The sequence below is a fragment of the Penicillium daleae genome (genome assembly GCF_028827525.1).
Source record: "Penicillium daleae strain IBT 16125 chromosome Unknown utg000007l_segment0_segment0, whole genome shotgun sequence".
NCBI lineage: Eukaryota > Fungi > Ascomycota > Eurotiomycetes > Eurotiales > Aspergillaceae > Penicillium > Penicillium daleae.
Genome location: NW_026623155.1, coordinates 2,352,607 through 2,367,066, shown reverse-complemented (window position 1 = coordinate 2,367,066; position 14,460 = coordinate 2,352,607). Strand labels below are relative to the sequence as shown.

At 48.7% G+C, this 14,460-nt stretch overlaps 6 protein-coding genes across 6 annotated transcripts; 4 read left to right on the top strand and 2 right to left on the bottom strand.

Moving 5' to 3' along the window:
* Positions 1–269: 269 nt before the first annotated feature.
* Positions 270–2,654, bottom strand: N7458_008023 (phosphatidylinositol-3-phosphatase YMR1; the record flags this gene model as incomplete). The annotated part of the gene is made up of 3 exons (XM_056911405.1): positions 270–2,003; positions 2,084–2,566; positions 2,631–2,654. The coding sequence occupies 3 exons, from the start codon at positions 2,652–2,654 to the stop codon at positions 270–272; spliced, it is 2,241 nt and encodes a 746-aa protein (XP_056764231.1).
* A 569-nt stretch (positions 2,655–3,223) lies between these two features.
* On the bottom strand, positions 3,224–4,521 carry N7458_008022 (N-terminal C2 domain-containing protein; the record flags this gene model as incomplete). Its single annotated transcript, XM_056911404.1, has 5 exons — positions 3,224–3,806; positions 3,859–4,271; positions 4,330–4,353; positions 4,411–4,427; positions 4,509–4,521. The coding sequence occupies 5 exons, from the start codon at positions 4,519–4,521 to the stop codon at positions 3,224–3,226; spliced, it is 1,050 nt and encodes a 349-aa protein (XP_056764230.1).
* Positions 4,522–4,886: 365 nt separating this feature from the next.
* On the top strand, positions 4,887–5,294 carry N7458_008021 (uncharacterized protein; the record flags this gene model as incomplete). The annotated part of the gene is made up of 1 exon (XM_056911403.1): positions 4,887–5,294. One exon carries the CDS (start codon positions 4,887–4,889, stop codon positions 5,292–5,294), a length of 408 nt encoding a protein of 135 aa, XP_056764229.1.
* A 38-nt stretch (positions 5,295–5,332) lies between these two features.
* Positions 5,333–5,566, top strand: N7458_008020 (uncharacterized protein; the record flags this gene model as incomplete). The annotated part of the gene is made up of 1 exon (XM_056911402.1): positions 5,333–5,566. The coding sequence occupies one exon, from the start codon at positions 5,333–5,335 to the stop codon at positions 5,564–5,566; it is 234 nt and encodes a 77-aa protein (XP_056764228.1).
* A 2,361-nt stretch (positions 5,567–7,927) lies between these two features.
* Positions 7,928–8,965, top strand: N7458_008019 (uncharacterized protein; the record flags this gene model as incomplete). The annotated part of the gene is made up of 3 exons (XM_056911401.1): positions 7,928–8,156; positions 8,205–8,462; positions 8,565–8,965. The coding sequence occupies 3 exons, from the start codon at positions 7,928–7,930 to the stop codon at positions 8,963–8,965; spliced, it is 888 nt and encodes a 295-aa protein (XP_056764227.1).
* A 1,815-nt stretch (positions 8,966–10,780) lies between these two features.
* On the top strand, positions 10,781–11,731 carry N7458_008018 (glutathione S-transferase; the record flags this gene model as incomplete). Its single annotated transcript, XM_056911400.1, has 4 exons — positions 10,781–10,835; positions 10,887–10,963; positions 11,024–11,437; positions 11,501–11,731. The coding sequence occupies 4 exons, from the start codon at positions 10,781–10,783 to the stop codon at positions 11,729–11,731; spliced, it is 777 nt and encodes a 258-aa protein (XP_056764226.1).
* Between the last annotated feature and the right edge of the window lie 2,729 nt (positions 11,732–14,460).

Below are 14,460 nucleotides of genomic sequence, written 5' to 3'. Positions count from 1 at the left end.
AGGGTATATACTCTTTTTTCTCAGGCAGTAAGGCTACAAGGCATCGATAACATCCATTCGGGAGTACAAGCATGGCATTGAACCTGTTCTTCCAGGCAGATTCTTCAAAAGTACGCTGAACTCGAGCAAATCAAGACCCCTGTATTTTCAATGGGTCATGCAATTAAATCAAACTCGCCGCTTCACTTTACTGACGTTTCAGGGTTCCTCCTAGGGAACCATACCTTCATCAGATCAAATCACATCTCATCCCCCCTCTCTCATTTCACTTATTGCATTTCCAACTCCATCTTGTTAGCTTCACTCTCCTTGGAACTCCTCTTGTGATCATTTGAGACACCAAGATGGGAGACCCCCTCTGTGACAGCAGCAATGCCAGATGCTGCTACATGTTGAACATCTGTTCCGGTTGGCCCTGTCCCAGTCGAGTGGGCGGTCTCAATCCCAGTCAGAATCGGGGCTCGGCCTGAGCCAGGACTTTCGGTTCCAGCACCTCCCGTCGAGCTGAGAGGCCCATTCATCTCAGAGTCAGAACGGCCAAACGCCTCGCTCCACCATCGAGTCTCTTTGACTCGAGGGAAGATCAACCTCTCCTTCCCACGCTGGTGGTCGTCAACGACGGGATCATACTCTGGGTTGGTGAATTGTTCCCGTCGAGCGAGGAAGTAGTCCCATACACTCCGCGTTCGCTCTCGTGCGTTCGTGTCCACACGCTCTTTCTCATTGTTGAAAAGGAAGGTACCAAACTGGCAGGCGTAAAGGTGGTATAGAAGTCGTCTTAGGAAACGTTCATTGAACTCAAACCGTGTCGGGTACTGATGAAGCAGCTGGTATGTGGCGTCGAGGAACTGATGGAAAACAGGGCTGGTCTCTTTCACCTTTGTGATCTCCTTCTCAGAGACAAGGCTGCGAGGCGCGGAGCTCGGCTTTTTGGTTGGACTGTCCGAATCATAGCTTTGGAGCTCTCCCTCGGAGTCAGGTAAAGAGTCCCGGCTCGTATTGTCCCGGTTGAAGAATCCTTTCGCACTCAGGAAGGCATTCTCGATTGCCTTGGCAGGACCTGCACCTCCTCCTTCCGTATCACCACCAATGCGCTCGTTCTCAATCTGGAACCACTTCTCACTGTTCAAATGACCCGATCGGTGTCGGAACATGTGTCCAAAAGACATCCAATCCTTCTCTACCAGGACCATGAAACCTTCCATTGTTCGGAAGTATGGGTCCAGGCAAATTTGACTCAGCGCACTCAACTGGCTTGTCCGATCCCAGCCGTCGGAGCAGTGAATGAGCACGTGAGAATGCTGGAGACCAACCTGGCGTGCGATTAGGCGTGCACCTTCCAAGATACCCCCAATATGCTTTAGCCAGCCACTCCGGGCAAGCTGGTCGCGATTCGGCCCCAATGGGGTAACGTCCGTGTCTTTCAGGGCGTCAATGACCTTATTCAAGGAGTCACGCATAACGTGAATGTTATCAATCCCGAGGTAGGCTTTGGTGGCAAACTTGTAGTTGTCCATGTTCTCGGAGCCCAGGCCAACGGCCTGCATAGCAAAAGCATTTACGGTAGGACGCGCATCAACAATCAAATTTTGCTGCTGAGCACCATAAATTGCACGTTCCTCAGGATGGACTGCACGAGCAGCAGCGAGCATTTCATCTTCGATCTCTTCGGCATTTGACACATCTAGATCGGTCGTTGATCCGCTATCATGGCTCGAGTCGGAGGCTTCCCTGTCCAGGGTAAATTTGGCAAAGCTAGCCAGCGGTCTTTCCGTGCGAGAAGTCGAGAAAATTGTGGCGAGAAGCTTTTCATCCTGGATGCTGCGGTTCTGTCGTACACCAACCAGAGGTTGGGAACTCCGTGTGATACTGCAATTGTTGACGGGGTGGAGATATGTGAGTGCGGGGATTCTCTGTCTAGAGCGATATCTTCCGGCATAGTTGAGTGTGTTGTCTGAGATCGAGGAGGGCACGGGGATCAGTGCAGGGTAGGTCGGAGAGAACTGTAAACCTTGGTCAGCCTTGGACATATCCTCGTCAAGTTATATAGGTAAGAGTCAAGTCAGGCCACAAGGCCACGCACTCCATAATCAGTGTTGATCTCCGAAACTCTCCAGCCAGAGTTCTCTTTAGAGAGACCCTGGCGCTCCCATTCCTTGCGTGGATCATACAAGTCCCACCCATTGAACTCCCTCTCTGGAGGCGGCGGCTGGTAACTAAACGCATAGAGCCTATCCAGTCTGCCAGATTTGCATGTCCATTGTTTAATACTGTCAAACACCTCCTTCGCCTTTTGTTCGCTGGTGAAATAGAAGCACACAAAGGTGAAGTCGCGACATCGAAGGCGAATGGAGGAGAGCTGGCGGGAGGCCGCGGGAGCCGGTCGGAGAGTGCAAAAGGAAATGATCGGGTAGGTAATCCAGAGCTCTTTCGGTCTTATGGGTACACCTTTAGCGGCATCTTCGCTCGAGATTAGAGGAGTGTAGGAGAAGATTAGGTGGTGAGGGGTGAGGTGGAGGGCGCCGTCGACCTGGTCTCCACGGCGGGCCAAGGTCACATTGTCAACCTAGAGAGTAGCAAACGATTAGCAAGTCTTGTCGCGTCGATGAACTTGGCTCGACCAGACACACCTTGGCAACCCGTGTTTTCTCCATCCCGTGAGTCTGGATTCACTATGCGCGCATAGTCTTCATACTGACGGAGGGGAACAGATTCGGGTGGCTAGGCAACGGGCACCGAGTATCGATCACTGGCGCTGGAAAACTGTGAAAGACAAGATTCTGAGAATCAGCTTATCTGATTAATCCTAGAACCCTGGGGAATGTAGTCCTAGGACAGGGTTGGAAGGTGTTGGGCCAGAAGTGAGTCCGGAGTACATGTGCAGGTCAGCTTCTGGGCACCCGATCAACTGTGGGGCGGGAGGTTCGAGGGCGTTCACCTGGACCGATGTCATCCCCCCCCAACAGCCAACCAACAAACCCTAGCTACGAATCCTATAGATACCCCAGTCACTGGCAGAGGCAACAACATCAAAAATCTACTTTCTAAGAGATGATAGAGCATGCCATTTACTCCATAGGGACAATTCATTGTCATTGAAAAGGCATACCCACATCAATTTAGATTATGTAGCCAACACAACATGATCCACTTCAAAGGTATTGCGCTGGAGATCATTATCATAACATGTGATTGTTTTCTCTGCACTGCACGTGCCTGTATCTCATTGCTCATCCTTTACAGCAATGTCCCAGCTCCGCAAGTCCTCTCTTACATCGAACTCGCACAGTTCGTGTTCAGGATGCCGTTGCTTCCATCCCCGTCCTTTCGCCCCATCATAGAGTTGCTGTTCAATGCTGCCACCCTTCTGCGAGTGTCCATGAGTGGAATGTGAATCAGGTGTCTTTCCACTCCCATGTGAATGGCTGCTCGAAATGCTCTTGTGGCGCCTCTCGAAGCTAGGTGACAGTCGTTTTCCAGAAGGTGTTTGCTGAGACACAGCCTCTGCGCTTAGGTGATCATTGTGATTGTCTGCGTAAGTGTCACCGTGGATATTATGGGATTCGTTGTTCCAACAGGAGCTCCCCGCGAAAAGCTCCTCAATGAGCTTATCTGCGGGTAGATCACAGGCTCGAGAAGTCCATGAGGCTGCAAGGGTGCGGCGATACATGTCTTGCATATCAACCACTTCTCGGGTCTTTGTGATAATAGATGGAAGATGTCCGAGTTCCTCTGAGTCACCCGGTTCGGCCGAGTGTACAACTCTTGCGATTCCTCCAAAGACGGTGGCAGATTTCAGAGGTGGTCTAACGCGGATCAGCATGATGACAACTAGAACCTTGATAGAGCTTTGCATACGTGGTGAAACTGCGATCTCCTTCAATTTGGCGCATAGCAATGCCAATCTTGACGGTGCTATTGACTTTGCAGTCCGACATCAAGTATCGCCTGACAACCCCCTCGTCTTCATCAACCTTGTCCACATATTCGGCAAGATTCAGTTTGATTTTCCCTAGTGCATTCTTCTCATTGGCGGGAGAAGAATGGAACTCTTGGATAATCTCAAAATTGATCTCACACTCCTGGAGCATGGAGTTTCGGTCAATCGTAAGCCTCACTTGGAGGGCCTTCTCATAATTCCAGTAAGCACGGTGATCAGACAGGGGCGCTTTCTCGGTATGACCCTGGTGTTCTGTGGCACTAGATGATGGTAGGCGCCAACGCGCCCAAACGGTCCCGTTGCCCAGAGGGACATTGTTGATATCGTTTATCTGTAGAGATGGTCAGATTATGAATACCATTTTCGCAGTCCACCAAAGCCACACTTACCCTGAGGACAAGCTCAAATCTGGGCTAAACGCGTGTGTTAGTCTTTCGCAATCTGTCGTCCGGAGTATCACGGAAACTTACCCTCCGGTTCTTTGGAACTAGAAGAATTCAGAGAAGTTAGTGGATGATCATTATAAACAGAAGTCTTATGAACAAGGTGCTCGGCCGCGAGGACTTACCGAAAGCCTGCATGGTTTGAGTTGTATGCAACTAACTCGTCGGAAGGGTGAAACGAAACGACCATGTAAGGGTCCTGTGCACCCACTCTGACGGATCGGGTCCACCACAAGTAGTCCACTCAGGACCTGCCTAAGGGATTTCTCTTGTTTCTCAGTTGACGGCCCCCTTCAAACATGAATATTGGTGTGGCTGGCATAGTCCGGAGAGGCTCCCCTCCCCGCATATGATGATGTCTTGGCGGTGAGGGGGGTTGCGGCAGAACCTCCGAATCCAGACGATCGAGCACTCTTTCCAAACTTCTCCAATCATCCTGCTCTTAAGGCCTATTTTTTTTTTTTTTCGCTCTTTTGTCTCGGATCATCCTAAACACTGCGGTCATGGTGGAAGCAGAGGGTCCTCTTCTCTCTCCGCCATCGGAGCCAGCCTCGACTGTCCCACTGGGTTCCTCGATTCGTACCACTCCCATACACCCAGACCTACCTGACGTTCAAGTACCAGGAGGGCCTCTTCCCGTTTACAGCTACCATCCGATCACTTGCGAACCCATCGAAGATCAAGATCTCCTCTCGGAGCTCGAGCAGCTGCGTCAAGAGTTTCCTTCTAAAGAAGCCGCGCTGAGAGCCCAAGAACAAGCCGCCAAAGAAGCGAGAAGGAGAATTGAAGAAGCAGAAAAGAAAAAAGAACAGGTGCAAAAAGCGATCGACAAGAAGATTAAGGAACGAGACACGGAGATGAAGGTGTTGTCGAAATATCGGGAAGTCAGGGCATCGGATATTCCAACTTGAGTAGCAACAGCCGAGCACAGTGAAGCCATCCATACAGTATGGGTAACGGCACGGTCGACACGATATCAGCAGTCCACGTCGACTTTCTACACGCCCTATACATGAACGGCAATGCTCCTGAGCATCCCGGCTCGCTCCGTTCGCTACGAGCGCAGTTTCAGCAGTCTAGCTCGGAGTGGCACGGCCTTCTTGGATCCAAGGTCCCCCGTCTTGACGGCTCGCAGTTCTCGTGCGATCAGTATCACGAGCTAGAAACTAAGGCGGACCAGTAGCGTCTCGCCACCGCCTGTATGGTCGAAGAGCTCGCCAAGATGATAGCCCAGGATCCATCGGTCTCCCCAACAAAGCCCCGCGATATCCAGCTACGAAGCATGATCGCCACAAGAGGAGACTACGCGCCCTGGATATTCTATCGGGAACCAACGGTCTTGTTTCGGCCTGGAATGCGCCGCTCCTCAGCGACTCGCTTCCACCAAGGGAACTCCATGGCCGCAACGACTATCTTTGGTGTGCACCTGAATGACTCGTATCTCAACCAGATTTAGCACTGCGCAGTGTCCAGCCATCACCACAAGCCGAGAGGAACTCGCTCCGGGAGAGCATAGCATGCTTCCAGGAATCCGATGTGAACCACTTGATTTATACTTCTTAGTCGCCTGAGACATGTCGGCTCCCGATATCCCAGAACGCAAATGACTCGTCATGCATGGGTGCAGCCTCTCGCAGATACTTGTACTTGAACTTCGGTTTTCATATTTCCAATCACCAATGTATAATATCCGCAATGGCCAATCCCAAGAAGCACTCCCAAAGCTTCCCTGTCATCCACCTCCTTGACAGCTTTCTCGGCCAGTCATTCACAGTAAAAATACTCATCTATGACCCATAAGCCAATATGATGTTCTTGTACAGATGGTGAAAGCTGCGGATGCCAGTTTCTGCAATTTTGTCACTCAGGAGAGGGAAGATTACCAAGCAAATATCAGGATTGACTTGAAGATCTTTGACTTAGACTTGATGCTTCGTTATTTTTGTTCTATTGCCAACGGCTGTACATACTTGTAACGATCCAGTCGTTCGGTTTCTGGAGGATTGGAGTTCCAAGTCGACTTGACCTTTCTTATTGTTGTCAGAGGTCTGCAACCCATCTTCATCTCCTGCGGGTGAGATCAAAAATCCCAACCATGAGAGAATCTTGGAGCATGAAAGCACAGCATGTCAACTTTGAGGGCTTAGCTGGATCTTAATATGAGCCTGTAAAGTAGATTTCACCTGCCGGCTTTGAGAGGGTTGTCAACCTTATGCCAGACAACAGGCACTGTGGTCGAAAAAGTTCGTATCTAGCAGGACCGTCAGCAGTGGATTAATTTTATATGACTGGACTGGAGAATACCCTGCTCTTCACCACTCTCCAATGATCTCGTGGGATAGGGGTTGCCCTCGGCCGGTATACATCGAGTCTTTTCAATTTGTTTCTTTGCCCCCATATATCGAGTAGAGGTAAGACAAAATGCTTGTGTGCAGAGTCCAGCCTTAGAATGGCATATTGAATGTTTTGAAGCAGCTCTTCACTGATGAACTCGGTGATGTCCATCTGGCGCATGGCTAGGTATGTCCCAGGAGTGCCCTCCAAGTTGAGCGGTATTCGATGTAAAACATGAAGGGCTTCGCTGGTTATCTGTTTGTTTAAGAGGAGAATCGAAGGTGTGTAGCGCTCAACATAAAATCGAGGATCAGCACAGCTAGGTCCTCGAGACCGGTCCGTATGTGCTGTGATCATGGTCTCGATCTGCCGGTAGCCGCTCAGATAGTCATTTGGGTTCAGCAAGTAAGCATAAATGATCAGCCGGATTTCGCCCGGCAGATCAAGGAAGGATATCATTGCGACGATACCCGCTCGCGTTCAAATGATAGAAGAAGCTTATGGTTCTTGAAGTAGAGCCTTGCCCCTCTTTCTTTCCCGTGTTGCCACCTGCCCCCCACAATCCTTCGCGTGTTGCCGCGGAGAAACTGGGTGGACTTTCCTCTGTCTATTCCTCGGGCTCTGATGTTCAGAAAGCTTGAACTGCATATGGTGCGGCTGAGAAGGCTCGATATCTCCGCACGTCTGACGGCTCGCAGTAATCAATCAGTATCGCAATCTAACATTTGCCAACGAAGCCTTACAGGCAGCCTTTCCCGAAATCGGCTAAGTCGAACAATCCATGCTCTCAAGCAAATTGAGAATGATAGCATTGCTCCCTGTCTTTTTGTGAAATGAGAAGCAAGTCCGCGTGCTGTAGTTAGAGCCTTTTTACCTGCTGAATCATAGACAGCGATGATCGAATTCAAAATCATCGTCATTTGGGTGAACACGATCTACTTCCGGTAGGAGAACGATCAGCAGTCTCAACCCCATTATCTACCATATAACGGTATTTGGGACTCAATTCCTTCGAATGATTTTATTGGGTTCCGTTCGGAAATTTATCCGAAGCGACGTAAGTAGTGATGGCGCATTATCGACAGCTTATTGCGGGGTCGGACTTGCCATCATCTCGATGAACGACCATCTTCTTGCAGCATCTTCCTTCCCTTCAATTGCTTCCCCAAACTTCTAACCTAAGTCAATAAACAAAGTTCAGAATTTCAACATGACCTTGGTCACTGCTGAACTCGAAACTGCAACACAAACCTCGGCTCTTAATACGACTAAGAACGAGGATGGTCAAGTGAAAAGACTCCATCATATTCCACGCCCTACCACAAAAGAAGCCGAGCGAACATGGCTTCTTCAGCAAATGGCAGCTGCATTCCGCATATTTGCCAAGCTTGGCTTTGCCGATGGAAGTAGCGGCCACATTAGCTTGCGAGGTGCGGTTGGTACTGGGACATATTGAAAGTCATATTCTCAATATTAATGACCAGCAGATCCTATTGAGATCAATACCTTCTGGATCAACCCTTATGCTGTGCATTTTGCTTTGCTGAAAGTCTCCGACATGGTTCGAGTAGATGAGAAAGGCAATCGAGTGGATGGCGGATATAAGCCTGTGAATGCGGCGGGCTTCATGATTCACTCGGCAATACACAAGAGGCGCCCAGATATTCATGCTGCTTGTCATATGCATAGTCCGTATGGGAGAGCATGGAGCACATTTGGAAAGGGAATTGACATGTTGAATCAAGGTACGGCCACCTGTCATAATTCCCACACATCCCCCAATTGCCTCTACAAAGCCTTGGCTGGTACTATGTTACTCTTTCAAATAATACTGATATGATTTACAGATTCCTGTATGTTTTATGATGATCTCTCTGTCTACCCTGCCTTTGGAGGCGTGGTCTTTGCCCAAGAGGAAGGCGAGCGAATCGCAGACTACCTTGGCCCCAAAAACAAGAATCTGATTATGCAGAATCACGGCCTTCTCACTGCAGGTGGAACGGTGGCCGAGGCTGCTGCCTTTTTCATAGCTCTAGAAAGAGCATGTCAGACACAGCTGCTCGTGGAGGCAGCAATCGCGCCTGGGACTGTTGGCCACAGTATGGGAGAACTCAAGAAAGCACTCATTGACGATGAGACTGTGCGGTATACTAAAGATGGAACAGGCAGCCCTGAGGCGATGTACATGCAGTTTGAGCCTGAGTTTCAGCTTTTACTAAAGGAAACTAATGGCGAATTTCTGCTATGATCTGGAAATAGGCTGTGCAATAGCACAGATTTAATCTGACGTTTAGTTAGATAGAAAAAACTCTGTAATATACAACAGTACGGTGCAATGCACTCTAGGCTAACACCGTAGGGATATCAGCATACCCGTAGCCAGAAATTGTATTTATCACAGTTGCTCAAAAGCGTCGAGACTGGTGCTGACTTGGGCTCTATCGAGAATCAAGTTGATAGGTAGAGCTCGAAATAGGGCTCTCCTTATTTCACCATCATCACTGCTGCGTATGTAAGACTGCTTGCTATTAGCTGGGGAGGTGCGGGCAGAGATTGATATAGCATTCAATTATAATTCACAGACTGTGTGAATTTAATAGTGAATGGAGTCACAACTAGATAGATCATCTATTTGATAACACTTGGAACTAGAAGATCCAAATCTCGTCTACCTTTCTCCGCGGAGTGGTAGAAGTGAGGTAAAGTGGGAGAATCCAAGGATCGTAGGATTGTTGAAGAAGCCGAGATCTAACAAGAGGTTGGAGGATCTGAATAGGCAGGATCATGGACGGATCTTGCCACATTTCAGACTACCATTGAAAGTAAAGGAGGGAAAGAAAAACGATGCAAAACGGGATATAATGAACACGGGTCTACCAATTTGGTAAGAGAAGCAATGTGGTTAGGAACAGTACAGTAGTATTTGGAAGAAAATTGACTCTTGAGGAGTGGAATTCACGACTTCTCTAAGGCTATTTAACATGGCCAAAACGCAAGGGGATTGAGTGGTCCTCCTTATCGAATCGTCTGACTACGTGTTCCTCATGCAAGCACGAACTCCTGCATGAATACATACATATTGCTAATGCTCACTAAATGCATAATGGATATACCCTTTATTCGTGCTGAGTACGTTTTCTCGAGTCTTGACTGGGATGAGTTGCATAAGAGGACAGTGACCTGTTGATTGGGTAAGAGGAAAGCAGACGTAGGATGAAGAGAAAGCGACCAAGTCAATTTGGAACATTTCTGAATACTGGACATCTTTCCAAGGATGTATCTTCACCCGTCTACATTGTATGACATCGTTTACCCTCCTAAGCGGTGCTTGATGAAGAGAAAGCCCTGGTGGTTCTAGATTTCTCAGCGATTTGGCTACGGGGCCTTCATAGACCTAGACTTTGACGTTCTGCAGCTAAATATATCGCTTCTAAGGGCATAATGATATCATCATTGCGAATCCCAGCGGTAAATCATCTCTGAAACACTAGGCAGTCATCTCATCCAGATACTCGACATGATCAGGCTGGCGCGTAAAATCCTCAGATAAGCCAATTATGTGTTTCTTCGGTTTTGGCCCTAACCACTCCTGGAGATAGTGGCCTCTCAGGTCGGCGATTTAGGAGTCACATTTGACCCGCCTGCACGGACCTTTCGCCTTTCCATGGATCTGCTGTTATTTTGCTTTTGCTATTGTTATGGTGAACGGCGTTGTTGAATTCAGAGGATAATACAGTACAATAGCATTGTAAATACGAGACTGTTTTGAAGTAGAAACCATAATGCGCTTGCGGGGTAATAATACAGTTGTCGAGGCTCTTTTCAGTACTAGTAAGATTCATATAGCTTCATGAATCCTGATAAAGGTCATATCTCAACATGAGATGGTAGAAAGATGGAAAGTGTTGATGAATTAAATGTTACCTAATGGGAAACTGTTTCCGGTCTACCGAGGTCGCCACTTCTAAATACGAGGGTGCAAATTTCTGAGTCAGTCGCAATTTGGTTATCCCGCACGACAACCCCGCGATAACCCTCAGTCCACAAGGATTCCAAGATAATCATGGCCGCTGAACAGCCAGATATCCATTTCATCGGCACTTATACCCGCTATTCCAGTAGGTCCAACATACAGTCTTCTCGCGCAATTCCTCGCTAATGGGACATAGGCTGGACGAGTCGAGTCGAGGCGGTCTTGGAGTATTTCAAGATTCCGCACACTCGCCAATTCATCAAGCTGTCTGATGTATGATTATTCAAACATTGCTGCGCCGACTCTTTCCGCAAAAATCTGATGGTTTCATAGGTGAAAACTGTTTCGCCATCCGGATATGTGCCCTTCCTGGAATGCCGCTCCCTCGGTGGCACCAGAATCTGTGACTCACTCGCAATCTGTGAATTCCTGGCTGAGTCGCACCCCGAATTACCTCTCTGGCCTCGGGATCGCCAATTGAGGGCTCTGGCTCGCAGTGCTACTTCTCAGATGCACTCTGGCTTCACTGCGATCCGAAACTCGTTCTCCACAAACTTCCTAGCCCACTATACTGGCAACATCCCGATCTCCGATGAGGCGCATAAGGAGATCCAGAAGATGCTCAGTCTTTGGGATACCGCTCGTAAAGGCACCAAGGAGCGCCTTGCAGCACTGGGCGAGACCGATGAAGGCTTCCTGTTTGGAGGGTTCAGTATTGCTGATGCCTTCTTCTGGCCGGTTCTTACGGTACGAGCGAACTTCGAATTCCTGTTTCCATTTTGTTTCAAATTTTTACTGATTTAACTTTAGCGATTCCGCACATACGACCTGCCTCTAGATACCGCTAGCGAGGACGCTTTGGCTTGGATGGCAAAGATGTGGAACGATCCAGTCTTCAAGGGACTAACTCACCGGTACTATGAGCAAGCTAAGGATCCAGAGACTCGCATCGAGCACTACGACGACATCTTCCGAGGACGGGATGATATCCATTACGACCAGTTCCCTGAAGACTGGACCTTCTCTGTTCCTGGCAAATAGGCGAGTAGTGGCATGAGCCCGAGACATTAGCCTCTAACGAAGAAAAGACTCTCTTCTCTCGTGAGAGGCTTTCGTCTTTATCAAATTATGTCAAAGAAACAGTCGGTTTCACGGGTCAATCATCCCAAGCATTCAATGTACACAAGGTGTTTGGAATCCATTATGGAGCCAGGCTGTAGCAAAAGATTCGTCAAATTTGAAAACTCCTGGGAGAAGTTTAATCTCATCCTACGAAGGTTTTTTCAAGGGCCTATAGTGCTGCGAGAGGAACCGGGCATTGCCTTATCCCACTGCCGGTATATTGCCGAAAAAAGTCGGTGTAGAATCGACCGCTCGATTTCAAACTGTTAGTGTCTTCGGAATCACCATGACTCATGGCACTCGGTCAGGTGCTAACGTAGTTGTTGCCATCAACATTTCAATAATGGCAATTCCGCTGGTTTTGACGTATATGTCTACTAGCGGATACGTTCAGCCGTCTCCGTCACAGCACTATCTGTCGGGCGACAGTTGTCGTTGTGTTGCCTGAAGCCGCTGATGTTCTGCAACTCGTTTGAGAAACAAGGTTTGAACTCTAATCTATTGGATAATAGCATAAATCAGATAAACCGGTTACCGGAAAGTTATTTAGGCGCTGGAACACAATGAGAACAATAATGTTGTAGCTATGTTGTTTTCCAACCACGTCGTAACTTCACCCGCCACGCACAAGCCACGTTTTGGTGGGGCAAGTGGCGAGTGACGTGGCGCACAACTCAGTAGAATCGAGGCGCAGTCAAGCAATTCCTGGAGTCAACAAGTTCCTATTTTAGAAATCAGTGAGCAACATTCGCCTTCTCCGAGACCCCGCCCGTCAGCATGAGCCAGCACACGGAGAAGAAGGCTTTTCGAGAAAAATGATTCCGCTTGGGAGAGTTGACGAAGTGTCATTCGATCGAATATTGGAATATGTTTGCATCGTCACCTCCGAGTCTCCGACTCCAGCCGCTTCATGCTTGTCCCGCACTCCCTTGCACTCCACGACCACATGACCAACTTCATATGCCGCCAGGCTTCAAGGTTGTGGAATCAAGGCCTCTGATTGCACACAAAACGCCTTGTTACGCATGATATAGGAGTCGGTGCCGCCCTGTGAGATGAGATCACCGCGAATGGATCATGTGCGCTATACTCAGGACGGGAGTCAACGGTCGCTGAAGAACAGGACTACTCCGTACATAATGTGGATATACAACGGTATGTACATACATATGTACTCTGTACTGTAGGTTAGGTTACGAACAGCAGTGCTTCATTCGGTATAGTTGCGTATTGTCCGGTATAAGATATCCACAAGTCAAAAGCCGGATGGGCGCCTCCCCAAAGTCTGGCAAGAGACTATCAGCGAGGCTCAGCCCAATCGCAGATCAGAGCAGGGATCTCAGCTTGGAGCGCTTTGGCTGGACGCGGTGGGCTTCAGCGAATCCGCGGGCTGAAGTGGCCCAAGACCGAGTTGCCCCACGTCTGCTCGACCCTCCATCAGCTGAGGTTGTCCACTCACTCTTCGTACTAGCGGCACCCGATACGTTCGAAATGGTGGGCAAGGTTCATCGAACAGGGAAAACTGGGTAGTTTCATGTATGACTGTTCAAAAACTGCAACCCTTCCACCCCCTATTCTTATGCATATTCGAGTGATTCTATTGCAGCCTCCCTGAAACGCACAAATCTAGCAGTCGGCTTCGGGGAACGTGGGATGCCACCTTTTATCTGTTGTGCGATAGGGTGGGTGCCAAACTAGTCTTTGCACTTGTTAGGGTTTTGTGGAGTAGATTCTTCCTGCATGGCGCTCAAATGATTCATGTTCCTCCGACCCAGAAGGACGGGCCTGCTTACTTGTTATTAAATGTTATCCAGTTGCAGGAGAGGGATCGCATGAGATTGAACGATCATTCTACCACTTTTCCTATGCATAGGGTATCTATGGACAGTTGCAGATAGGTATTGCAAGCGAGTATAGTACTTGCATCCGTCGAGTCCAGCTGAAATGTGGACACTAATCAGCAACGTGTTTCGCTCTCCGTGATTTTTTGCCCCCAAAGGATAGGAAGCTTCCCTAATCCTGAAAGCGTGCAGGCCGGGGCGGCATATGATGCCCTGTTCTCAGTGTTCAGTGAGTCGCTGACTAGACTCGGAGGATTTTCCTCGCTAGCAGAATAATGCTGTTTCGCAGTGCGGATCATCGGGGCTTAGCTTTTGCAGTTTGGGGCATCTTGCAGGTTGGTATGGCCAAATGGGCGTGCAACGCGCAGGCCCAGGCTGAGACTGGGAAATACTGTGCGATCAGATATTTTATTCGTTTTTGGTACTCCGTAGTGATGTTGTAATTATTCTCAATGGTTTTTCTGTATTTTTTTTCTATAGTTTCTGTTGTGTTTTATCTCATTCTCTGCTTTTCAATTGAGTGGTTCTTATTTCCGCGATGAAACACTGTCATCGGTTGGGCCTTGTAGTGTCCGTTGCTGTATTCGCTGCCGTTTCAACCCCCGCTTAGTGCTTGGATAATATAGATCATAATGTAGAGACCGAGTTAGTATTGATGTATAGTTACTACTACATACTACCGAAATAACACTGCTTTGCAGGATCACTTGCCACCCAAAATCCCGAGCTTCTGGAGTCGCAGATCGGGGAGTCCGAGAAAGCATAGCCAATGCGCAGGGTGCATGGCCCCGTAAATGGAGTCTCGTA